Below are 27,616 nucleotides of genomic sequence, written 5' to 3'. Positions count from 1 at the left end.
TGGGAGAGGGCAGAGGAGAGTGCTGTCTGGTGGTGCCTGCGGGAACTAGAAAGACACATGATGTCTGCCAACTGGCACAGCATAGGGAGGCTGGGGGGGAAGCAGAGGAGCAGGAAAGGGGGAAAGACAGGCGTGTACATTGGCAGAGGGTGTGGGTACACTGGACAGAAACTGTTAGGTGGATGGTGTGGTGACAATGGGTTACCGTAGGTTGAGGCCTGGATAATCTCGGGAGTGGACTGCTGTTTGTGCAGTTCCATTCTTGTCCACAGGTTGGCAGTGGCCATTCATCCTGATGGACAAATCTTTCACTGCGATAGGATTCCTGTGGCAAGAGGTTGGGGTTGGGAATGGCATAGGGATGGACTAGGATGTTACGGAGATTGAGTAGATGACAGAAACCTGCTTTAGGAAGGGTGGGAAGGATCTTGGGTGGAATATTCCTTATTTCAAGGCATAATGACAGGCAATCAAAGCCATAGTGAAGGATGTGGTTCAGTTGTTTCAATCTGGGATGGTACTGGGTGATGAAGGGTATACACCTTTGTGGCTGATTCTGGGGGGTGGTGGGAGGATCGGGGGTGTGAGAGGGAATGGAATGGGAGGTCTGTTAGCAGACTAGGGCTGGGGGATAGTGCCTGTCTGTGAAGGCCTTGGGTAGGCCCTCTGCCGACAGAGCAAGGGAGTTATTGTCATTGCAGATGCGCCATCCCCAGGTAACCATGGTATATGGGAAAGATTTCTTGGTGTGAAAGGAATGACAGCTGTCAAAATGCAGGTCCTGTTGATGATTGATGGGTGGACATGTTGGTGGAGCCATCAGAGAGGAGGTGGTTATGTCCAGGAAGGTGGGATGTTGATTTGAGGAGGACCAGTTGAAGTGGATGGGGGAGAAGGTGTTGATGTGATGGAATGAGGAGAGGTTGTCTTGACCCTGAGTCATGAAGATGTCATCAGTGAACCTGAACCAGGCAAGGAGTACGAAATTTTCAGAGGCTAGGAAGGCCTCAGCTAGATAGTCCATGTGCGTGGGTAAGATCATTGAGACACTGTGGATCGTAAGTTGGAGCATGTGGTTTGGAAGGCGATGAATGAATACTGGAAGGAAGAGAAAAAACAGATACTGTGTAGAGTAATGCTTTAAACAATAGTCCCAAAAAAAAGTCACAGGGTTGTGGGATGGAAGAAAAGCTGTTAGGTGAAATCGAACAATGGAAACTCCAGGTTGGAATAAAAACACCGTAATTCATAACGTGGATTGTTACTCACCATAAAGATGACATGTAATTTGCGGACAGGTGCAACGAAAGACAGTTACACACATAGCTTCTGGCCAAAGCTTTCTTCAGAAAAGGAAATACATGCACACACATTCCAAACAATGGAACATCCAGGATGTAATGCATTCTATGTAGGCATGACAACCAACAAGCTGTCTGTTCGCATGAACGGCTACCGACAAACTGTGGCCAAAAAACAAGTGGACCACCCTGTAGCTGAACATGCTGCCAAACATGAACCCCTCATCTCAGTGACTGCCTCATAGCCTGTGCCATATCGATTCTTCCCACCAACACCAGCTTTTCTGAATTGCTCAGGTGGGAACTTTCCCTACAATACGTCTTACGTTCCCGTAACCCTCCTGACCTCAACCTTCGTTAGTCACTGTCCTCACATATCCAGCCCCCTCCCTGTTCCCATTACAGCACTACACAGCTGTCATTTCACCACCAGACCCAGCCTTTTAATTTCTTTTATTTTTATTTCTCTACTTTCCGCTACTTACCCCTCCCCCCTTTGCACCTTCTCCCCTACCCTCCATCTAAACTGCAACACTTCACTGTCCGCCACCCCCACCATATTATCCCTTCCCCTCCCTGCCCCAGCCTCCTCCTTACCATCACCCAGTCAAAACTCCCATCATGCACTGGTGCTGCTGCCCGTAGTGTAGTTTCATCTCTCTGAGACTGCAGATGTGTGTGCAAGTTGTGCTTGCTGGAGTGTGTGTCTACTGCTGACAAAGGCCTTAATGGCCAAAAGCTATGATTGTGTGCATCTTTTTATTGTGCCTGTCGCAGCTCAGCATCTCCGCTTTATGGCGAGTAGCAATTGTCACACACATTTCATTAACACAAGCTAGCATATCTCATGCACACATGACCACCATCTCCAGCAGCTCTGACTGGAATGCAACTGTCACATTCATTGTAAGCAGCACTCTAGAGGAGATGGGGAAGGAGATGGGTTAGCAGGGTACAGGTGGATAGAGAGAACAATGCTGTCTGGCAGTGTGTGCAGGTACGAGGAGGCGGCATGACAATACTGCTAACAGTGCAACATTAGGAGGTTGACACTAAGATGCCAACTATTGGTTGGTCTGCCAGCATACAGCATTTTCGTGTCATGTTAGTTCTTTTACAAGTGTGTATGTTGCTACCTCCGTCTCCCACCCTCCTCCTCATTTCTTCCTGTGAGAAATTAATTTTTTGACTTCAGTATTGTAGTTGTCATTATATTTAACATTTGCCTCGGTTCTAATGCCATAATCTGCACTATAACATTAATACCAGCGTAAGTCATGGCAGCTGGTGCCATCTTGAAAATTGTTCCACAACATGGAATGGTAGCTTGTAGTGCCATTGCAGTATGTCATGAGCAATGGTCTTACTTTTGTTGTGTTTGAACCCAGCCTTAATGAAGGAAAAATGTGGATTTCTATGTAGCTTCTGTGAATCTAGGGAAAGCATTTGACTGCTCAAGTTGGTATAAGATTTTGCAGCCTTGAGACGATTAGGACGGATGAGTAATTTACATCCCCAACATAAACCAAGTGAGAGGAATAAACAGCACATTCAGCACAGAAGATGGCTTAAGGGAAATTGTTAAGGTGTGTGTGATGCAGAGATGTATTACGTTGATATAAGATATATAGAAGTAGACTGCTGCAGATGAAGAAAGCTAACTTCATTAAAAGTGCTCTATCTGTTTTTAATATCAGTAGGTAATTGAGGAAGAAGTCCCTGAAAGTTTGTTTAGAGAATACAGAATTGTTTGGAAGTAAATATGCTGCATAGAAGATGTGTAGAAGAAATTGGAAGCATTTCAAACATAGTGCTATCAAAGTATGTAAGAATTATGTGGGCAGTTCTAAATGAGAAAGTAAAATGAATAGGGAAGGAAACAGGTCTATGACAAAACTGGACAAAAAGAAGACACAGTACAATGCAACCTACACTGTGGTATCAAGAAATCATTAACATGACAATAGATGTACTCGATGGAGCAGCACAAGAAAGGCAACCAAATAAAAAAAATTGTAGATATGTGTAAAAAAAAAAAAAACTAACTAATATCTTAGGAAGGGTTGTCTGCAGCTTTGTTTATACCTTACAAACTCCCAGTGTGAGGAAATTGTTTGTGCCTATGGTGATGCAACCATGGCAATAGATGCATATTTCCTCTTAGAGTATCAGAGGCTGTTGTGTGTAATGGCATAACCACTTAAGAGTTAATGGTGGAAAACTGCACCTGTCGTATATAGCAGTGGAAAAATAATTGTAACTTCCAGATACGGACACCAGAGCAGTAAAGAACATTGTTACCGTTAAGAAAACAACCATTGTACACCACTTATGTGTAGGAACACTGCCTGGAGAGGCATAGAGAAACATTTTTGGTAGTGTTTCTGTTGATAAATATTGTGTAAAGTTGTTGCTTAAGTGCTGTAAGGAAACTGAAACCAGCTTTAACATCTAATATGACCCACTCGGATGTAATGATATGTACAATTTGTTTTTAGTAAAATAAGGCTACTTTCAAATTATATGGGCTACAGTGTGGTGGTGTCTGCTGCGGGAAATGTCCAATTCAGATTGTCTTGTTGTGGTGGTGGTAGTGGTGGTGGTGAAGTGGGGTGGAGGTGTTTGGGTGAATACATTATGAGTGTTGCAGGATTCTGTCAGGCACTGAATTAGAATGTAACAAATGATATCCGTGAAACCATAGTAGGTAACCATGTTTATCATTTAGTGGCATAGGTATTGCACGCTGTACTGGATTTCAAGTTCCACTGTAATCAGTGTCTTCAGTTGCATGATTGGAAATATGCAGATTTGATTTGATTAGCCCAAACAGCCTCCATGGTCAAAATGTTTGAATGTGATGATGTTATGGTTTGTGTGGAGAAAACAAGTAAGTGCCAGTTATTCTCTTCCAACATCTCCCAAGAAACAGGGACTTTGTCTTTGTGAGAAATGTGTAAATTCTGTTGCCAGTCAGATGTCCATATGTTTGTGAAACATTAGTACACAAAAATTCATTGTAACCGATACCAGACAAGTCATTTAGGGAGGGACTTTGAAAAGTCATGCAGGCAACATTTTATCATCATCACCAGTGTTTACAGACCGGCAGTATTCACTATCAGACGAGCCACTGCGAAGGTGTTAAAATTTCCACCCAGACAGGGACTTGAGCCTTGGACCCTTAGGTTCTAAGCCTAATGCTATACCAACTGACCTAACCAGGCCCACACATTAGGACTGCGGTACAGCTGCATGGTGTGCGAGTGATTCACATGGGGAAAAACAACCAATTTTATGACTACAAGGAAACTTGTGTGGTATGAAAGCAGCTGACAACTGGTGCACTATAAGCAAACATATTTGTGTCGGCATTCCATGTATGCTTAAAGATTGCTGTCACTGTGGCAGTATGAATTGTCATTACAAATGTCACAGACATCCTTTGTTTCAAAGGTGGAGCCAGCAGTGTTCTGTGCATACATTTGTGTGTGTGAAAATTACATATTCTTAATAAGCGGATATGCTCAGTCACAGATAAGCTTAGAAAACAGACTGTCACAAATATAGCTTTTGGCCAGTAAGACCTTCGTCAAAATTACACACACACACACACACACACACACACACACACACACACACACACACACACACACACACAAAACTGCAGTCTCAGGCAACTGAGGCCACTCTGCAAGTAGCAGCACCAGCTCATGATGGGAGTGGCAACTGGTTGGGGGTAAGGAGGAGTCTGAGACTGGGAAGGGGAAGGATAGGAGGGTAGTGGTGACAGACAATGACATGCTGTTGGAGAGCGCGTAGGGACAAGGTGTAAAGAGGCTAAGGGCTGCTATGAGCAGTTAGGAGGTTAGACGGAGGGCAGTGGAGAGGTGGGGAGGAAGGGTAGCGGAAAAGGAGAGAAGTAAAAAGACTGGGTGCGATGGAGGAATGAGAGCTGTGCAGTTCTGGAATGGAAACAGAGAACAGGCTGGATGGGAGAAGACAGTGACCAACGAAGGTTGGGGCCAGGAGAGTTACGGGAATGCAGGATATATTCCAGGGAAAGTTCCCACCTGCCCAGTTGATCAGTTTGTCGGTGGCCATTCATGCAGACAGACAGCTTGTTGGTCGTCATGCCCGCATAGAATGCACTACATTGGTTGCAGCGTACCCTGCAGATCATGTGACTGGTTGATGGGATAGGTGATGTTTGTGACCAGACTGGAGTGGGTGGTGGTGGTGGTGGTGGTGGTGGTGGTGGTGGTGGGAGGATGTATAGGACAGGTCTTGCATCTAGGTCTACTACAGAGGTATGAGTCATGAAGTACAGGGCTGGGATCAGGGGTTGCGTAGGGATGGATGAGTATATTGTGGAGGTTTGGTGGACAGCGGAATACCACTGTGGGAAGGGTGGGAAGGATAGTGGGCAGGACATTTCAGGGTACGGCTAGAGGTAGTTCAAACCCTGGTGGAAAATATAATTCAGGTTCTTCAGTCCTGGGTGGTACTGAGTTAGGAGGAGAATGCTCCTCTGTGGCCACATGGTGGGAGTTTGTGAGGTGGTGGGAGACTGGAGAGATACGGCATGGGAGATTTGTTTTTGTACAAGGTTGGGAGAATAATTGTAGTTCGTGAAGGCTTCAGTGAGACCCTCGGTATATTTCGGGAGGGACTGCTCGTCATGGCAGATGCGACTCTAGGTGGCTGGGCTGTATGAGAAGGGACTGCATGGAAAGGAACAGGTTACAGCTATCAAAGTAAGAGGATTGCTGGTAATTAGTAGGTTTAATATGGACGGTGTAATGGATCTGGGAGATGTATTATTTTCAACTGAAGTTATCGATACCGAATTTAGTGGGCGAAGTAGTGAATGTTTTTCTCTTATATTTTTGTTGGAATTTTTATAAATTATAATCTACTTATTTTTTATGTTAATTTACTATTATGTTTAAAAATAGCAATATATTGATTGATATTGGTGGATATGACGAACAATATCAAAGAGACATATTACAAGCGGAAGGTTGGGTGTTGTGTGGAATATCTTTGAAGCTAGAGTCATTCTTTGTCACTTTTATAGTCGGCTGTGGTCAGTTGAGATGCAGTCGTGGAACAAAGTTGTACTTCCCTGTGAAATAAATCGAAAGTGAATGATGAACTTAAGAGTTTTTCGTATTACTTTTTATATCAAGTAGCAGCAAGCAAGCACATCCAGAAAGAAAAATGGTATTAGAAACACCCAAATTGAGACAGACACTGTGAACAGCGGAACTTCTGCATCCAACAAATGGCACTATTGGAATCATACTCATATTAGACAACTGAAGCCACCTGAAGGAATTTAACTATTATATATATACAAAAAGTGACTACTTTATTTGAACTATGCCAGGTTTTATTACAAAATAACAATAGTGGAACGACAGTTTCAACGGACATAGGTTTCTTTGTTATGGAGAAACAAATACAGCTTGTTTTTTATGAACTTAAGCTGAATTTATTATGTTTAAATGATTGTCATAGATAAAGAATCAGAGCAGTTTGCTAGTGATTTTGAGATTTACTCTTTCCTCACACATTTAGTATTTGTTCATCATAAAACTGAGTATGTGTACAAAGCTGGTACCAAATATAGCCCAGTTTTTTCTTCCTGTGATATTCCAGCTCTGGGACTATTAGCAAAGTAAAGATCCCTGTCTGTCCCAGCAATTTACTGGGAAATTGAGGTCAATATTCAACATGTGAAGACAATGGAGATAAGAAAACAGTATTCATTTGTGGCATTGTAATAAGTCTCAGTGTGTGCATGTTATCTACAGGACAATTCAAACAGTATAAATTTGTGTTTCTTTGGAGCAGTAATTAGTGATAATTCAGATTTCTAGATTATTGTATGTTAAAGATTTGCAGTGAAACTTACATAATTATTTTTGTTGTTTTAGAGGCTGACTTGGAGGGAAAGACTCCAGATGAACAAGAAATGATGAAGATAATGGGTTTCTGTGCATTCGACACTACAAAAGGCAAAAAGGTATCAGGAAATGACGTAGGTTCAGTCCATGTAATTTTAAAACGCAAATATCGTCAATACATGAATCGCAAGGGTGGATTCAACAGACCCCTTGACTTCGTTGCTTGAACATATAAAGTGCGATGAATTTTTGTTCGGTACTTTTGAAGCTATGGAGAATATTTAATACTGATTCATTTCTAAGGAACTGTTTATCTTTCACACAAAGGTGAAAATGTGTAATCCTCCAGATAATTTCCAGCTTTGTACAGTGAAACTATAGTCTATAATTTTGATCAAGGAGGCTGTATTTATGTTTTCCAGTATCCTAATATAGGTACTGCTTTGACAAATGAGGTGTTGTGCACTCAGAATTTTAGCATTTTAGTAGGTTCCTGTATGACATACCCTATTTGTTTGTACTATGTAATGTTCATTTGTGCAAATAAATATTTTGTACAGATACTGATATTGACACAGAAAAATTTGTGTTCATGTGTAGTTTATTTCAAAGCTGTGTAAACTTCTGCATACAAATACTCAATAACACTCAAATTGGTAAACAGTAATGTGTGCAAGCATGCCCTGCTTTCGTATCACTGTTCTGTAACTAGCCCAGTCTCTCTCTCTCTCTCTCTCTCTCTCTCTCTCTCTCTCTCTCTCTCTCTCTCTCTCTCTCTCTCTGCGTGCGTGCGAGCGCACGTGCCGGAAGACGGGAGTGCTTGCGTGCATGGATGTTTAGCATGAGATGTCTCACAGACCTATCAAATTAGAAACATGCTATAGGCCGTATGATTACTTTTATTTATTGGCCTTTAGTTTCCTCTATACTCCCAGCTTGTTCATCCTCCTAGACTTGTACGTATATATGATATCAATACTGAGCGATAATGTGCTTTATCTAGATGAGCTGGGATCAGATCACTATCTGACCATTCAGACTTTGATTTTTAATGGCTTTTCTAAATCAACAAAGGCGAAAGTTGAATATTAACTTTGAAGGACCACTGTGGATCCACTTTCTTGTTCCAGTTTGGACAATGTGTCCACTCCATCCACCTCTAATAACCTCATTTCCTGACGAAATATTAAACCGTGATATTATATCATAATACAAATCTAATATTGTAATGATGACACAATTAGAAGGATTAAACAGTTTCTCTCCCTCCATATTGTCCACTCACTCCCTCCATATTGTCCACTCACTCCCTCCATATTGTCCACTCACTCCCTCCAAATTGTCCACTCACTCCCTCCAAATTGTCCACCCACTCCCTCCAAATTGTCCACCCACTCCCTCCGTATTGTCCACCCACTCCCTCCGTATTGTCCACCCACTCCCTCCGTATTGTCCACCCACTCCCTCCGTATTGTCCACCCACTCCCTCCGTATTGTCCACTCACTCCCTCCGTATTGTCCACTCACTCCACCTGCACCGACCCGTCTCTCCCCCTCCGCGCCGACACGTCTCTCCCCCTCCGCCACCCTCTACCCAGCCCTACCTGTCTCCCTTTTCTTCAATCTTCTTCCTCTTTCTCATCCCCGCACGCTCCCCCCCTCGCCCCCCCTTTTGCCCCCACTCCGCCCCCCCCCCTTGTCTCGCACTTCGACACCCCCTTTGCCCGCACGCCGCCCCTCCCTCTGCCCGCACGCGGCCCCCCCCCCCCCTCGGCTGCACGTCGTCCCACCACTTTGCTTACATGCCATCCCCCCACGCCCCCTCCTTCCCCCGTCACTCCACGAACCCCGTCACTCCACGAACCCCCCGTCACTCCACGAACCCCCCGTCACTCCATGACCCCCCGTCACTCCACGACCCCCCGTCACTCCACGACCCCCCGTCACTCCACGACCCCCCCGTCACTCCACGACCCCCCCGTCACTCCACGACCCCCCCGTCACTCCACGACCCCCCCCCGTCACTCCACGACCCCCCCCCCGTCACTCCACGACCCCCCCGTCACTCCACGACCCCCCCGTCACTCCACGACCCCCCCCCCCCCGTCACTCCACGACCTCCCCCCGTCACTCCACGACCCCCCCCCCGTCACTCCACGACCCACCCCCCGTCACTCCACGACCCGCCCCCCGTCACTCCACGACCCGCCCCCCGTCACTCCACGACCCGCCCCCCGTCACTCCACGACCCGCCCCCCGTCACTCCACGACCCGCCCCCCGTCACTCCACGACCCGCCCCCCGTCACTCCACGACCCGCCCCCCGTCACTCCACGACCCGCCCCCCGTCACTCCACGACCCGTCACTCCACGACCCGCCCCCCGTCACTCCACGACCCGCCCCCCGTCACTCCACTACACGCCCCCCGTCACTCCACGACACGCCCCCCGTCACTCCACGACACGCCCCCCGTCACTCCACGACACGCCCCCCGTCACTCCACGACCCGCCCCCCGTCACTCCACGACCCGCCCCCCGTCACTCCACGACCCGCCCCCCGTCACTCCACGACCCGCCCCCCGTCACTCCACGACCCGCCCCCCGTCACTCCACGACCCGCCCCCCGTCACTCCACGACCCGCCCCCCGTAACTGCACGACCCGCCCCCCGTCACTGCGCGACCCGCCCCCCGTCACTGCGCGACCCGCCCCCCGTCACTGCGCGACCCGCCCCCCGTCACTGCGCGACCCGCCCCCCGTCACTGCGCGACCCGCCCCCCGTCACTGCGCGACCCGCCCCCCGTCACTGCGCGACCCGCCCCCCGTCACTGCGCGACCCGCCCCCCGTCGCTGCGCGACCCGCCCCCCGTCGCTGCGCGACCCGCCCCCCGTCGCTGCGCGACCCGCCCCCCGTCGCTGCGCGACCCGCCCCCCGTCGCTGCGCGACCCGCCCCCCGTCGCTGCGCGACCCCCCCCCCCGCCCCCCGTCGCTGCGCGACCCCCCCCCCCCCCCCCCGTCGCTGCGCGACCCCCCCCCCCCCCGTCGCTGCACGACCCCCCCCCCCCCGTCACTGCACGACCCCCCCCCCCCCCGTCACTGCACGACACCCCCCCCCCCCCGTCACTGCACGACACCCCCCCCCCGTCACTGCACGACCCCCCCCCCGGTCACTGCACGACCCCGCCCCCCGTCACTGCACGACGCCCCCCGTCACTGCACGACGCCCCCCGTCACTGCACGACGCCCCCCGTCACTGCACGACCCGCCCCCCGTCACTGCACGACCCCCCCCCCGTCACTGCACGACCCCCCCCCGTCACTGCACGACCCCCCCCCGTCACTGCACGACCCCCCCCCCCGTCACTGCACGACCCCCCCCCCCGTCACTGCACGACCCCCCCCCCCCGTCACTGCACGACCCCCCCCCCGTCACTGCACGCCCCCCCCCCCCCCCCCCCGTCACTGCACGCCCCCCCCCGTCACTGCACGCCCCCCCCCCCCGTCACTGCACGCCCCCCCCCCCCCCCGGTCACTGCACGCCCCCCCGTCACTGCACGCCCCCCCCACCGTCACTGCACGCCCCACCCCCCGTCACTGCACGACCCCCCCACCACTCCACGACCCCCCCACCACTGCACGACACTCCCCCCACTCCACGACCACCCCCCTCTCCACGACTCCCCCCGACCGTACTACTGCCCGCCGCGTCGCCTGTCGCCCCTCCCCTTACTTCTCTCGCGTCCCCATCTCCCTCATCCGCCCCCTTACTTCTCTCACTTCCCCAACTCCCTTATCCGCCCCCTTACTTCTCTCACTTCCCCATCTCCCTTATCCGCCCCCTTACTTCTCTCACTTCCGCATCTCCCTTATCCGCCCCCTTACTTCTCTCACTGCTGCCTCGCCCTGTCCCCACTGCTTCACCCTCTCATTGCATCTACCTGAACCTCACCATCTCTCTACAATCTCTTTCAAAGTTGCAGCTGATGTTTACTGGTAAATGAAGTCTATTGTGACATTAATGTAGTAGTCTCAATGCACAATATGTGAGTGTATGTGGTTGTGTTGGGACTGGAAGGTGGACTTAGAGAGAAAGCTTATTCTTCTCTGCTGGAAAATGATTTAATATATGTACAAGCCTGTAAATCTGCCACTGTCTTGAAATACTTACTGCTAGTCTATGCATCCAGTAAGGAAAGAAAAGAATTGATGTTACTTCTTCGAACTGTCATTATGTTTCGAGAATGTTTTCTTAATTTCATGATTTTGTTTTTTCTCTTGAATTGAAGGGCAGAAGTATTTTCGCAACAAATTAAAATAGAAAAGGAAACTGCATAGGTATCAAATTTGACATGAAAACGTGTCGAGCAACATTGTAAAGATTGCTTTGTGATAAAGTTTTGAAAGTGGTGAAATAATCAATAGAAACCATGAGAACCTGCGTCTTTTACACTCACGTATGTGCAGTAAATCCCTCTACAGGCAGAAGTTGTTCCTGGCACTAATGTTGATTATTTGACTTTTGGAAGGCATGCAGTGCAGTTCTGCACTGTCTCTTAATAAATAAAATGCAAGAATACACAATAATGGACCAGCTTTGTGACCGTATTGAAGAGTTTCTACCCTATAAAAATGTAACGTGTCATTTTCAGTGGCTGAAGTTATTAGGCACACACCCAAGGGAGTGTTACTGGATCATTAATGACCTAATCAAAAACATCATGAAACTGTTGCAGGGATTGGCAGTTGACTATCATTATAAACAAATGTAACATACTGTGTACAGATAAGGGAAAAGTACATGACTGCCAAACAATCACTGGAAACAGTCACATCCATTGAACATAAGAGTGTCCGTATGGTGTTACTTAAAGGGGAATGACCACATAAAACTAACTGTAGGAAAAACAGATTACCAAGCGAGGTGGTGGCAGTGGTTACTGTACTGGACTCTCATTTGGGAGGTTGACAGGTCATACCAGTGTCCGGCCACCCTGATTTAGCTTTCCGTGATTTCCCTAAATTGCTTCAGGCAAATGCCAAGATGGTTCCTTTGAAAGGGCACAGCTGACTTCCTTCTCTGATCTGATGTGACCGATGGCCTTGCTGTTTGGTCCCCTCTCCTCAAATCAATCAACAAAAAATAGATGACATACGTTGAAAGAATCAAGAAGAGAAGTGCGCTCATGAATGAGGTAGCTTACAAATTTCTATTTCATCCAATACTAGAATATTTCCCTTCACTCTAGATTCCTTACTAGGTATGTGTGATAGAAGAAATAGAGAAAATCCAAAGATAATCTCTGCATTTTTTGTGAGTTAATTAAGTAAATGAAAGTCTTAGAAATGCTTGACCGATTCCTGTAGCAAACATGACAATGGAGGCTTTGTGCACAATGACGTGCTTTACTGTTAAAATACCGAGAGTACATGCTCTTAGAAAAGTCTGTGAATATTGTGTTTCCTCATACTACTATCTCATCGAAAGACCATTAAGGTAAAATTACAATGATTTAGAGATCACAATGAAGGCTTACCAAATATCGTTCTTCCCATGCACAGTTTGTGGCTGGAATAGGAAAAGGGAGAGGAGGTATGATGGTACACAAAGTACTCTTCGCCACACACCATAAGTTGTTTTGTTGATTGTAGATGTAGTTGTTTTCAGGAAATCACCAAAACTAAATAGTCTCGTCAAGTGTAAAGAAGAAATTATGTGCAAATTACACATTTGGTCTTCTGTTTTTCCTGTACCATTATTTGGAGCAGTTTTTCCAACTGTTACATATTATGTTAGAATGATATCTTCATTTACTTTTTGGGATGCTTCAGCAGGTTATGAACTTTCTTGTAATAACTGTAGTTTAAGGCTCCAAACAGCTGAGTACCCTATGAATGTGGAGGTGGTGGTGGTGGTGGTGGTTGCTCCTTGATGATTCCCCAATACCTCCAGCTGTGTTTCTGTTGGGTCATTACCTCAGAATTTTATAATCTCTTTGAATCGAGTTAAGAACTTGCTTGATGATAAATGCCTCACGCTCAGCATCTATCATCATCTAGATTTTTCTGATGGTAGGTAAGTGGAGTTACCATATCAATAGTCGGAATAATCATAACTGGAGTACCACTGTCATCCAACAGTCTTTCTTGGTTCATCTACTTTCTCTAATCTGGCTACTTGTCCCATTCAGTGTCATTTAATTTTCAATAGTCACAAATATGTCTTTTATTTCATTCTGTTACCTTATCCACTTGTTTGTTTTCCCTCTCACTCCCAGCAATTTGCAACAGCCATATCTCCATTTCATTGTAGAAGGTACTTGAGTTTTACAGTTTCCCACATTAGAAGACCACGTCTTACTGCCAAAATACATGTAATCTTTATATCTTACGCATCTAAAACTATTTTGAAAACAGCTTTGCTAACCAAATGCACTCTAGACCACTTTTGCTGTACTGTTTTTCTTTCTGTATCCATCTTCCCTTCTGGTGTCCTAAATACAACCGCTAATAAACAGATTCAATCACTTCGTTGGTAATGTTTACAATTTTTCAATCAATATATTGATTGTACACTATTTTAGACTTAAAATGGAAATGGTGCCTCAGCTGTGTGGTGAGTTATTAACCTGTACTCCTTCCATGATTATTTCAGACTCATTGTAATTCATTTCCAAATCTTCAGTTAAATTCGGTTGTTTAGTTCTTCCATTCCCTTTTGAGGCTTGTCTGCAGTCTCAATGTCAACAGAGCAATATCATCTGCTTCAGGTTGACTCATTAACTCTTATTCTTTGTCTTACCTATGGAAAGATCTGAAAACTTCCTCTAACTGTTGAGAAATATTTTCATGTCATTTATTTCCCACTTTTGTGATGAAATTTGTTGAAACTAAAGCAGTTCTCTAACACAAGTTGAATCACTGTCTCAAGGTCTGTTATAGCTGTAAGAAGGTTTCCCAAAACTTAATGACAAAGGCAGAGTGGTAATTCATACACATTGCATCATTTTGTAATTTCATTCACCTCTTGGAGTCACTCCACTGTTGTTCCTTTCCTTGAGTAATAGCTATCATATATTCTATTTATTTGTTTCTGATTCCAGTGAGTATCTTACATATTACAGAAAGGAGACTGCCCGGTCAACAGTTCTGTATTTCTTGCCTGTTGCTTGTGCTTGCTGATATCAAATAAATGTTCAGTTAGAAAACTGGTACATAATAAACACCTCTAACTTACTCTGGGAAGACAGTAGTTGTGGGATGTGATAGAGGTAGCCTTGGCTTCTGATGCAAAATATGTATGTTTTCAACATACCATAGTAGAATGAGGGGTATATAATTTTGTGTTTGTGTTACACTGTGAACAATTGTATTAACCAAGGCATTGAATCAAGTATGGTTCTTGTAATGAAATGAGTTTTTTGCACCTAAAATCTCCTGGAAAGATAAGTACAGCCCAGTGATACAATGGCTGTGTGTGTGTGTGTGTGTGTGTGTGTGTGTGTGTGTGTGTGTGTGTGTACGTACTCTTGCTGGTCTCTTGTGCTGTCTGGTACCGCCATGTAACATGTAGCAATGTTATTCCGTCACTTCTGGCTGGACTGCTGCTTAATATTTGTATTTTCCTGTTCTCTATATTTATTTGTCTGTTTTCGTCAACACTTACTGTTAGAAGAAATGTCACCCCATTTCCCCTATTTATCATTACTCCATTCCTAGCAGTACTAGAGAAATCGTATTCCTATAACACTTCTTTCTTTTTCCATGTAAGTTTAGTTGAAATAGTGCCGGGCTGTCTAGAATATTCTGGATCTCTCTCTCTCTCTCTCTCTCTCTCTCTCTCTCTCTCTCTCTCTCTCTCTCTCTCTCGACCTTTCTGTACAGAGCAGTTGTAGGCATAAGAATGAACCAAGCCCAGTTTTATACATTTTACAGAACATTAATATTTATGTTTGAATCTTTTCTAAATCTTACCGTTCTGTAGCATTTAAACTTATTTTGCAAAAATACAGAACTTACATTATATTCTGTAAAAATATTATCAAACATTTATTCTAACTGTCATTTTTACATGTTAATAAGTGAAGTAAGAAAATAAGGAAGAAAACATACAGGATTTTGTAGACTTATTAGAGAGTATAATTACAGGTATGGAAGCAATAGTAATGGGTGACCTAAATGTGCAGGTAGGCAAAGAAAAGGAAGGAAATGGGGAGATAATTGGCCCATATGGATATGGGAGGAAAAATGAGGAAGGAGAGAAACTGGTTGATTTCTGTGAAAGAAATGGGCTGATTGTGGGCAACACATGGTTCCGTAAATATAATAGCCAGAAGATAATGAGATATGGATGGGGTAATAGACGGACAAAGACGGTCATCGATTACTTTCTGGTGGAAAAGAAAAATTGGAGACACTTGATGGATATAAATGCACTCCCGGGAGAGGCTTTTGATGGAAACCATCGAGTGGTGGTGGAAAAGATGAGATTCGATGAATTGAAAGACATAAAGGAAGAAAGGGAAAGGAAAATAAAAGTGTGGAAACTAAAGGATGGCATGGTACAAGAAAAGTTCAAGGAGTTACTTAAGCGTAAAATCCCTAACGCGAGTTTAGCAGTGTGGAAGAGGAATGGGGTAAGTTCAAAGAAGCATTTGTAAGCTCTGCTCAGAAGACCTGTGGCAGAGTGTCCGGAAGGGTAAAGGAAAAGGAGACACGTGGTGAAATGAGAGGGTGATGGAGGCAGTAAAAGAAAAGAAGAAAACCTGGCATGAATGGAACAGAGACCGAACAACTGAAAGTAAAAGGAAATACCAGGAGAGTAAAAATAAGTGTAAGAAAATGGTAGCAGAAGAAAAGAGGAAAAGCTGGGAGAAATTCACCCAAGAGTTGGAGGTGTAAGTGGCTGCAGTTGACAAACTGTGAAACAAAACAGTCACTGCTGAAACACAACACATCAGAGAAACCACACCATGTGGTAAAAAGGTATGAATTCATAATTTTTTTTTCAGATACCTGTCATTATGATTTAAAAACTAATAGTTACATATATACAAACAGTAAAGAACTTGGTCTTAAATAACAGCCATGAAATAGACCCACTGAAGATGCTGCAACTGAACATGTTTGGGTTAAGAAACAAAACTGTGTTTTGCTAAAGGCGGATTCTGTCCAAAAACATATGTATTGTTAAAGCAAACGTGAAAAAAAGAGCTTCAACCCTAAGATGATTAGTTGGAAAAAGATGTTACTTGTGGTAAGAGGATGATGTATGGAATTACAAAGAGTATGAGGAAGGAAAAAAACATACACAAAGCTAGTGAAGAGGGAAAGTGGAGAGCTATTAATCCACCCAGAAGAGATAAGGAAAAGATAAGATGGAAAGAGTACTTCGATAAATTACTAAATGTGAAGAACGGCAATGGAAAGGGAATAGAAGTACAGCAGGGGGCAGGGGTCTGATTGAAGAGGAGGATATACCAACGTTAGAAGTGGAACTAGATGCGAGAAGAATGAAAACAGGAAAGACACCTGGGATAGATGAAATTATACTGTGGAGATGATAGGCAGCTGGACCAGTTGGGCTACAGTGGCTATATACACTAATAAGATGCATTTGGACCCAAAAATGTGTATATGAAGAATGGTGAAAAGGAATAATAATCCCAGTTTTCAAGAATGGTGACAGGAAAGTATGTGACAATTATCAAGGGATCACACTCCTATCTCAAGTAGCAAAAATATTGTAGAGGATACTGGAAAGAAGAGTGAGAGTAAAAGTGGAAGGGCACTTAGAAGAGGAGCAGTATGGCTTTTGTCGTGGTAGATCAGCAGTGGACTCAATCTTTAGTATGAGACAGTTGATGGATAGACATTGCTCTTGTGGGGAAAGATCTGGTGATGACATTTCTCAACCTAGTGAAAGTGTTCCCAGGGAAAAGGTATGGACAGCCATAAGAGAAATGGAGTTAGAAAGAAAACACTTGAAGTCATCCAGGCAATGTATGAAAAAAGCTCTTGTTTGTTTGTGTGTGTGTGTGTGTGTGTGTGTGTGTGTGTGTGTGTGTGTGTGTGTGTGTGTGTGTGTGTGTGTGTGTGCAGACATCAGTTGGAAGAACTGAATGGTTTAAGTGTGTTACGGGACTAAAACAAGGAAGTGTGATATCATCACTACTATTTATAATGGTGATGTCCCGCACCCGGGTTCGATTCCCGGCGGGGTCAGGGATTTTCTCTGCCTCGTGATGACTGGGTGTTGTGTGATGTCCTTAGGTTAGTTAGGTTTAAGTAGTTCTAAGTTCTAAGGGACTGATGTCCATAGATGTTAAGTCCCATAGTGCTCAGAGCCATATAATGGTGATGGATGAAATAGTCAGAGAGACAAAAGAAGCCCATAGAGGAAGGGAGATGAAGCTGTTACTATTTGCAGATGATATTGTGGTGTGAAGAACAAACAGACAGACATCCTAAATGATAAGGTCGAGAAATATGGAATGAAATTTAGTGTGAAGGAAAGCAAGGCTGTGGTGGTAACCAGAGGGGATAGAGAGGGCAAGGGACAAATTCATATTAAGGGACGGTATATTGAAATAGTGGACAACTTTAAATATTTGGGAAGTGTATTAATGGGGAATGCTCTTTTGGAGGCAGAAATTAGCAAAAGAATACAACAGAGTAGTACATTGTACCAGTGTGTGAGGGACCTGGTGTGGGGGAGGGAAGTGCCAATGAGGTGCAAGTTGGTGCTATACAAGAACTACTTCACACCTACACTAATTTACAGCTCAGGGACTTGGACTGTGACTAAAAGAGAGGAGAACATGATACAATCCAGTGAAATGAAGTTTCTGAGAAGTATGCTAGGGGAGATTGGGGGGGGGGGGGGGGGGGGGAAGAGAGAGAGAGAGAGAGAGGAGTGAAAAATCATGATGTTAGGAAGGAAATTGGAGTGGAGAAGTTGACTGAAAAAATTGAAAAGAATAGATTAAAATAGTTTGGGCATGTAAAGAGGAAGGAAGAGGGAAGAATAACAAGAAAAATGATGGAGCTCAAGATTGAGGGCAAGAGAATAAGAGGAAGAAAGAGAAAAAGAAGGATTGATACAATAAACATAAGGAGCAGAAACCTGCTATGGAACCAAATTGTGGAAGAAGAATGGTGGAAAGACAGTAAAGTGACAAAGTACCATTGATACACCAACCCGACCAGATGTTGGATAGAGGGAAAACGAAGATATGATGATGATGATGATGATGATGATGATTTCAAGTGAGAGTACCTTATTCAAAGAAAGGAGGGCATCAGTCCGTGAATCGAAAGAAACATAAGCATTGACTTTTCCTTTATTGCTTGAAGTAAGAATCGAACTACATTTAAAAAGTGAAGATTGCCTGTTCTGAGAACTTCAAGCAATAGGAAGACTCCAGAATGAGATTTTCACTCTGCAGCGGAGTGTGCGCTGATATGAAACTTCCTGGCAGATTAAAACTGTGTGCCCGACCGAGACTCGAACTCGGGACCTTTGCCTTTCGCGGAAAGTGCTCTACCAACATCCCCCAGGCTGTGGCTAAGCCATGTCTCCATAGTATCCTTTCTTTCAGGAGTGCTAGTTCTGTAAGGTTCGCAGAAGAGCTTCTGTAAAGTTTGGAAGGTAGGAGACGGATACTGGCATAAGTAAAGCTGTGAGTACCGGGCGTGAATCGTGCTTCGGTAGCTCAGTTGGTAGAGCACTTGCCCGCGAAAGGCAAAGGTCCCGAGTTCGAGTCTCGGTCGGGCACACAGTTTTAATCTGCCAGGAAGTTTCAATAGGAAGACTGTTATAATATGCTTGTGCTGCTGACCCACAAAATTTTTTCAAAATTTCTAGGTCCTGGTATTTCTCATGAGATGTGGGTAGCAGATTTGAAACATTTGGAACATTTTAGAATATGAAATTTTATCATAATAAAAAATTGGTAAGGTTTGGGGATTATCATACAGTGTTACTGCTACTTGAAAACCCTGGCAAATCACTGTAGTCTATTGAATTCTTCAGCTGGATGATCAGACTTCAAAGCAGCAGTCTCCCGTGCTGCGTTATAAGTCCTGAATTGGCACGCCTTGAGTGAGTTCTGTTTATAATGAGTTCCTAACTGGACACATAGGAAAGAGACACTTTTGCTTGTAGAAGGGCTTAAAGAATGCTGTCCATAGGCAAAAAGTTTCAGATGTCGCTTCAGTAACATTAAATGGTGAAAAGTCTTTGACCGAGCTGATATGAACTCCTGTATTTAATCTTTGGGGACTTCTGTGTGAGCTTTCTGGTTTATAAGGCCTATGTTTTTATCTGATTCCTAATAGAACGTCCTCTTATGGGAAAAGAGCTTCTGTTTGCTATAATCATATTGTACAAAAATTGAATAAATGTTTAGTCCTCATTTTGGCCAGAATATAAATCACAAGATATGTTCCAGTTTTTCACAGCCATGTCACAATAGTTGTTACAAAATGTACGAATCATTGAACAGATATCCTTACTATCTTTTTTGGCAACAAGTTCAGGATGAAGGAAAAATGTAGAAATTGCATTTGATAAACAGTGGATCTTCGAAGCACACACAAGCATAATTACTGTTACTACTTGGAAAGGAGGCAGTATGCTGTGTAACTGTATTAACTGTTTCAGAACTTAATGTCCACGGTCTGTTTCCATGTTTCTTTGTTTATCAACTGGGGTATCTCCAGTAGGAAATTGTCTTGATAGTTTTAGGTGGCTGGGGCTGGGGCTGGGGCTGGGGGGCTGGGACTGGGGGGCTGGGACTGGGGGACTATCTCGAAATATTGAAAACTTGTACTATGGAAAGTTAGGTGGGGATGTTGGAAAGAATAAACCAAATAAATGCCTCACTTGTTTTTTCAGACTCTAACTTCTTCATAGCTTTTTAGTTGAGAGATCCTTCAGAGCATTTATATGAAGAAAAGTGTTCCAATGAAAGTCGGTTTCTTCGCAAGTCACCAGTGGTAACTTCAAAGATATTACATATGAACACGTTTTTTTTATTGTTTCTCCTTTGCCATTTCAATGCTTCTAACTTAACACTGAACAGCACAAATTTCTTTTTCTTACACATTCATTTTTAGAAAGTGTACAGACAGAAAGAAAAGAGAAAAAAAAGTACCAGCACTGTACAAGACTGACAATGATTTCCAATATAAGGTTTGCTTATGTAAACAATTAAAAACCAGGAAAAGCATATGCATTAGGTCATTCACACGGGCACGCATGCTCGCGCGCCCCCACTTTCTCTCTCTCTCTCTCTCTCTCTCTCTCTCTCTCTCTCTCTCTCTCTCTCTCTCTCTCTCCTCTCTCTCTCTCTCTCAGAATCAACTCAACAATGCATTACCCTAAATGCCTTATGACCTACTGAAACTTCTTTGACTCCATCCCCAACTTTTCCTTGTACTCTGTGCTTGTAAATAGCATTGTGAAATCTTGCTTCACATTCATCTTTCGTTACGCTGTATTGGAAGTACAGAAATGAGATGACATAAATAGGCATTCTACATATCTACATAGTCCATTATGTTGAATTGTTTTAAAATATTTTATTGGTATCTTCAGGGGCGTTGTGAAAACATTGTAAACTACAATGGCAATTTTCTCCTACTTCATGAAACATTAAGTTTCATTTACTACAGATAAGTAGCCTTTTTTTATTTTCTTTTTCCTTCCGTGACTATGTTACTGCCTCCCATAATTTCACTACAGTCACGACTTAATGGCTCACCATCCATAACAGTATTTTCACAAAATTGCAAGAACTTCAATGCACTGTGTACAGACCATCACACTGTGTACAGACCATGTGCCAACAGTGCACATAATTACAGTAATGTTTTACAACAACTGTTTGTCAGGGCTGCAATTTATATTGTTATTTACAGACAAGCACTTAACATACTAAGACTCCACCCTGCACCCCCCCCACCCCCACCCCCACCCCGCCCCCCCTATTTCGTCTGGACAGAGACGTTTTGAACCTCATTTACAGTCTCACTTAGTGGTTTTTCCATACTTAACTATAGTAGGAAATACTGGGTCTGTTCCACACATTCATATACTGCTGAAAACTCAAAATTGTAAAAATGGACTTCACTATTCCTTTTCCTGGACCCATCAGTTCGTATTGTTTTAAATGGTTGCTGCACGTTGGTGTGTGTAGTTAAGTACTTGTATAAATTTATTGTGGACAATTTTACTAGGTGAAGTTAATAATTTATGATTGTCATCAAGTTCTTCTATTTTCACATCCCATTCAGTTGCAAAGTGATCCTGAAGTATCTTGCTGTGATACATTCAGAAATCACATTTGTTCATTTAACATTAAAAATACTAATTTTCACTCAAATAAAGTATGTAAATGTGTTAAAAATCAGTGCAGAATTATTATGCCAGTTGGTAGATAGCATTAAGTTTTAATGAATTACAGAAAATTTTGAGGTAGTAATATCTTGGTTTCGCTGGCTGTGACTCTGTTTGATTTCTGTCTTCAGATTTTCATTTGGTGGGTTGCTGTTGCACTTAACAATCTATTATTTGCTTTATATGCATTCAGCCACAACTGCTTCCCCTGCTAATGGTAGCAACACTTCTCCACTATTCCATATATGTCTTCTGGGGGTTTTCAGACGTGTTTTGGTCTGATGTTACATCAGATATTTGTAATTCTGATTTTGTAATGTGTAGATGCAGTGAGTCCAAACAAATACTGCTCGTCATGTGTTTCATACAGTACCCATTGTCAATGGAAGACATTGGTGTCAATCTCACGGGAGGGGGGATAAGTGTAATTTTGTGTGTACTTGTGACAAAGTTGTCCAAGTTTAAACTGCTGTGGTATTTAGTTTAACAACACAAGAAACAGAAAAACATAAGAAATGGCCAGTAGTCCAGTTACATCTCAGTACTGCTGCTGCATGACAGTAGTGGACAGACAGTATGGCACAGGGCAAGTTGTGCACAGAAGATGTGAACATACGTATACAGATCTTTGTCTGAAGTAAAAAGCAATTAGTTCTGATGTTCTCTCAACATTTGTCATATCAGTAAATTTTTGTTTTACATGTCTTCACTGCGTGACCTGCCCGGCTCTTGTGCAGGCCCTTAATGCATTGCCTATCTTTTCACTGCCATACAACAGTGCTACTGCATTGTTGCTTGCTAGATTACTGGTTAATATTTGTCTTTTGCAGCCCTTGCTATGTTGGTTCAATTGAATGGTCACATAATTTTACATTTAAAAAATGTATGTAATGAGAAACACAGTTTTCTGTTGATACTGGACATTGTGTGAAACACATGATGTACCGTATTTGTTTAGGGCTGACTCCATCCATACATTGCGTAAATAAAATTGAAAATATCTGCACAAACATCAGAGAAAATGCATGTTGCAATTCTTCGCAGGGACACCCGATAAATGTACTTAGAGGGAATAGCTTTAGCTGACAGAAATTTCATCTCGCAACTTTCCAATATTACAGTCCTCTGACCTCTTGATAAGATGTTCAGTTTTTTTTTGCCGAATGCATTCCTCCTGCCCTTGCAGTCAGTTGAATACAACATTTCAAGATTCGTCTTCCTTTCATTATGAATTACCGTTATCAGTCTATAATATGTACATGAAACTGATTTTCAGTCTATTTTTTAAGGGCAATAAAAACAAATGAAGTAAGGAATGTTCTAAATTCTTTTATTTGTAAGATTTTTTTAATTTTTAAGAGAGAAGCTACCAATAGGTGACATTTATCAACCACACACTGATAACAGTTCGTGCAAATTATCTGTGACCTTGCAAGTAATTGCAGACAGGTAAATATTCTTGTTGTATTGACGCCCTTTAATTGTTATTTTCATACAGACTTTATTTTAAAGATCTTTACAGAGGATAAGAAGTTAGAAAAAATGCTAAACTGATGGGGACCAAGGAACTGAATAGGCCAGTAAAAATAAACATATGAGCTGTGCCTCTGTCATTATGGAACTGTGCATTATTTTCAGTTTCATACTGTGTCCGCAGAAAGTACCTTAAAAGGTCGAACCATCTGTCAAATGCCATGGTTCCTGACAATGCCTCAAAATCATGCAGACAACACATGCTAGATTTAGTGATAATGAACCGCAAAAATCATGGGGTCTATGAAATGGACATTCATTCAGTGGGTCAGCTATTGGCCTTGAATACTTGTTTACAATGTCTTACAGTTGAAATTGTACCTCATTGCTAAACAGCAACAGTGTGTAATTGATAATGATCACCACTTGAGTTATATTAACTGTTAATGTGATTTAATGGGTTTGCAACATGGGTACTTTCTCTTAATGTAACCTCTCTCTCTCTCTCTCTCTCTCTCTCTCTCTCTCTCTCTCTCTATCTCTCTATCTTTTTCTCTTTCTCTCTGTCATGTGTGTTCAAATTTTTTCTAATTGCACTTCATAGTGGAATGATCTCTCAATCAGAGAATTATTTCTGTTAAATCCTTTAGTGACAAAGACTGTGACAGAAGTTACTGGAATTGGTGGGAAAAATTTGTAAACAGCTTGGGAATTCTAGTCTAAAAGTGTTACTAACAGAAGGTATGTTACAGAATTATGAAGATTCTGAAGACGACGATGATGATGATGATGATGATTATGACGAAGATGATGAACAAACCCAGCGCCAGTACAATAGGCCTTACAGGCAACAATCGTATGGCCAAAGGCCGTATGGACAAAAGCAATATGGTCAAAGGCCATATGGGCAAAAGCAGTTTGGGCAAAGGCCATATGGCCAGAAGCCATATGGTCAGAAGCCATATGGCCAACAGTCATATGGACAACAAAAGTCATATGGGTCACAACAGCAGTATGGACAACAACAGTCATATGGCCAACAACAGACATATGGCCAACAACAATCATATGGCCAACAGTCATACGGCCAACAACAAACGTACAATCGGCAGCAGCCTTATGGACAACAGGCTTATGAACAGCAGACTTATGGAGAAAAACAGACATATGAGCAGCAGCCAACACACACATATGGGCAAGAGCAGCAGCAGCAGACACAGTCATATGGGCAGGAGCAGCAACGGACGACAGCGACATATGGGCAGCAACAGCCAACAGCGGCATATGGACAGCAACAGACGACTGCAGCATATGGGCAGCAACAGCCAACAGCAACATATGGGCAGCAACAGACACAGGTGTACAGTCAGTCATACACTCAGCAGGGCAATGACCAATGGTATTGAGTTTCCTGGTGTATGAAGACATTTTTGCGTCAGCACAGTAATTGAGTCAGTGTATAGAAGACAGTTCTTTGTCAGTTTTGTATAAGGACATTAGGACAATTATTTTGTTTTCCCTTGTTGCATTTACTTGATGTGATATACTACAGTGCAATGAACAAAGTGATTTCTATTTGGTGAACCACTGCAGTATCATCACCATTTGAGGAAGAAAGCCACTGATCAAAGTTAAAGGCACAGTATTCTTTGAGCTGTACTGCTCCATTCTGACTTGACACTGATACTATGTGTGTGTGTTAATGGAAATCCAGTGTAAGTGTGAACATTCTTTTACTGTAAGCAAAGACCCACATTTTTGTGTAGCCAAAGACATCATATATCCAATACATAAATGAAATTACATGGAGAGACTGAAGCAGAAAATTGTACTGGGTGTAAAAATCTCCACTTCCATGTAGTAGAGATGACCAAACATAATTTTTTATAATTTGTTAAAAAGCCTTGTAGAATACCTGTGATCACAAACCTTTTTCTCTGTAAAACTCTTGATTGAAAAGTCAATAAACAAATATAAATCTTCATGTTTTACTTAGTGGGCCTTGCAAATGTTCTACAGTGTTTCAGCAAAAGCATAAAGAAAAAAATCATATTTTCTATGACTCACACGTAGATGCTCACATAAATTTTCATAAACACAGAAGCATTACTGCTGTTATTTATTTAAAGTGAAAGCTACATTAACTAAGACATCTTTACGTATTATGTAATTTCAAGATTTTCATATTTCAGTCAATATTTGGCCCGTCATTCATAGATCTTGATAGAAAGCAGCATTACTTTGCAAGTGTGTTTGTCTGAAAGAAAAGGTAATTGTATTGTTGAACAGTGGTTGCTTTATCAAAAATAGTGCAACAATAAAAACTGCTGATTTGAAAGGTTCATAAAAGAAAAATAAATGTCTTAGCATTTTGTGTTTCTGCATAATTGGAAATTTAAAATTACACATTTTTAGAAATGATAGAGGATGAGAATGTCGACTATTGCTTCATGAATATTCTTCTTAAAGTATGGAAGCATCCATGGATAGCCAATATAAACATTGTATAATAGTGTTTTTTTAAGTTGCTAGGGTGCTAAATCTGGCGAGTGTGCCAACCTCAGAAGATTATTTCTGAAGGACATCTAGTAACCAGTGACTGGGTAATTTTTTTTTTTTGCACAAAACACACATTGCAGTTTGCGCTGTCTCTGCCATGGTTCTATGTTATTGTTAACACTTCAGTAACACAGGTTTCATTTATTCGTGCACGTAGCCACATGAAAATGTGACTCACCACTAAAGGACACCAGGCTACTTTTTTACTGAACAACAAATTCACATTCATTGAGTCAACTTGTATGGCTGGTAATGGAGATCGAAATGAAGTACTTGTCACACAGAAACTAAAGCAGTTAGGACCCACATTTGATGGAATATTAAAATCTGCTTGAAATCCACTTGGTGTGGTGACAGTTGACTGGTCTTTAGAAAAGCAGAGTTCAATGACAAACACACACTGCTCATTTGTCCAGTGCATTGCCACTACTGAGACTGTTGGTAAACAACTTAACTATCTAACGTTTCAAATGAGGCTATCCCTACTGTTGTCTTACCACACATCCTTTCATGTTGTCCCATTCAAATCAGCAAATTTCATTGTTGCACACTGTATGTATGCAGGTGAAGTAATAAACTGGTGGTTTGACTGCACTTTCACATAATATTGAAGTAGTTGTAGAATGAGGTGTTATCAATAATGAAAAGGCACAGTAATTGCATGTTACAAAATGTAATTTGTTTTGTCCAATAGCTTTCATTTAAGGGTAATCCCTGTTATAAATCCCCTCCCGATCAGTAGTTACCCTGTTGATGATAGTAGTTCGGTTTGTTGTTAATTAAAACCATGAATCCATTGGGGCTGTAAAACTTCTGCACCCCTTTCCCTTTTTTTTAAAAAAAAAGATGTGAACTTGATTTCAAGCCATTGTCAAACATAACTTGTACATATATGAATACCTGCCAGCAAAAATGTTTTGTCATCCTCACTTTTCTAAGAAACCAGCTTGTCACGTATAAATGTTGTATGTGCCAAGAGTAAGTAGTGTATGAAGTTATGTTGGCAAAAATGTACATTAAGCACCATTTCTCGTTCGTTTCCTATTAGTCACGAGGCACTCAGATGTAGAAACATTGTAAACGTGGAGCAGGAACGTTGTGGGACGTTAAGTGAGAGCATGTGCGAAGATATAAACAGGGGCCGGAAACAGAAAATTAAGTATAGTGAATGGAAGAGGAATGCGAAGAAACACACACTGAATTTGGGGCAACCATATTTGGCCCACAATAGCAAACCAATACCTGGTAAAATCACTGCTGAACAGGTGCGTTGATGCCAATCTAACACTATATTTCAGTGAAATGGGTGATTCCATACATTATTCGCAAACATCATATTGTAATGCACTGTCATAGCCTTTACGTTTGATGTTAATGTGGTTAACTATACTTATCATTATGTCGTGCTCCCTTTATTGATTGCTACCTGCAAATGTTGATACTAGTGTAAAACACTAAAAATGGAGGACAACAGAGAGCTGTTTCAAGAATTCTACACTTTAGACTATAATCCACAAACCAGACATTTTGCTTCGTCGTGCATTGAAATAGTAGACATCAAATATAGGGAGACTGAGGAGACCATTTTGAGCAGACACTGCACATTCAAGTACTTTTTAAGAAGAGGAGCAGAAAAAATTCAGGTATGTCAAATAACGTTGTGCATTGTATATAGACATGATACAGATAGACATGTACAAATGCTCCAAGGGAAGATGCAATGTGGCATGCCATTAGAAGACAGAAGGGGTAAGCATGTGAATCGTCCAAATAAGCTGCAGGACAGCTTGAAGGACATGATAAGAAACCACGTTGAGAAGCTACCAAAACAAGAAAGCCACTACTCAAGACAAGGACACAAGAATGAAAAGCTCTGCCTGAGATCCGATTTGAATATTTCTAAACTTTGCCGACTCTTTAAAGAAGATAATCCAACAGTACAGTGCAGTGAAAGGGCTTATACAGATATTTTCA

General features: G+C 42.7%; 1 protein-coding gene and 1 non-coding gene across 2 annotated transcripts in view; both read left to right on the top strand.

The window, feature by feature from the left end:
• The window catches only part of LOC126266936 (RNA-binding protein EWS-like), a 47,358-nt gene extending 22,284 nt beyond the window's left edge, over nt 1–25,074 (top strand). Inside the window, exons 4-5 of the mRNA XM_049971628.1 lie at nt 7,244–7,332; nt 23,836–25,074. Coding sequence (XP_049827585.1) covers nt 7,244–7,332; nt 23,836–24,489 — 743 coding nt within the window. The 3' untranslated portion in view covers nt 24,490–25,074. The remainder of the gene's footprint in view (nt 1–7,243; nt 7,333–23,835) is intronic.
• On the top strand, nt 18,912–18,986 carry Trnas-cga (transfer RNA serine (anticodon CGA)). Its single transcript has one exon. It is a non-coding gene; the product is annotated as a tRNA-Ser (tRNA).
• Nucleotides 25,075–27,616: the final 2,542 nt, after the last annotated feature.

This window comes from Schistocerca gregaria, chromosome 4 (genome assembly GCF_023897955.1).
Source record: "Schistocerca gregaria isolate iqSchGreg1 chromosome 4, iqSchGreg1.2, whole genome shotgun sequence".
NCBI lineage: Eukaryota > Metazoa > Arthropoda > Insecta > Orthoptera > Acrididae > Schistocerca > Schistocerca gregaria.
Note: the sequence above shows the minus strand (reverse complement) of the source record. Positions and strands in the feature narration are given on the sequence as shown.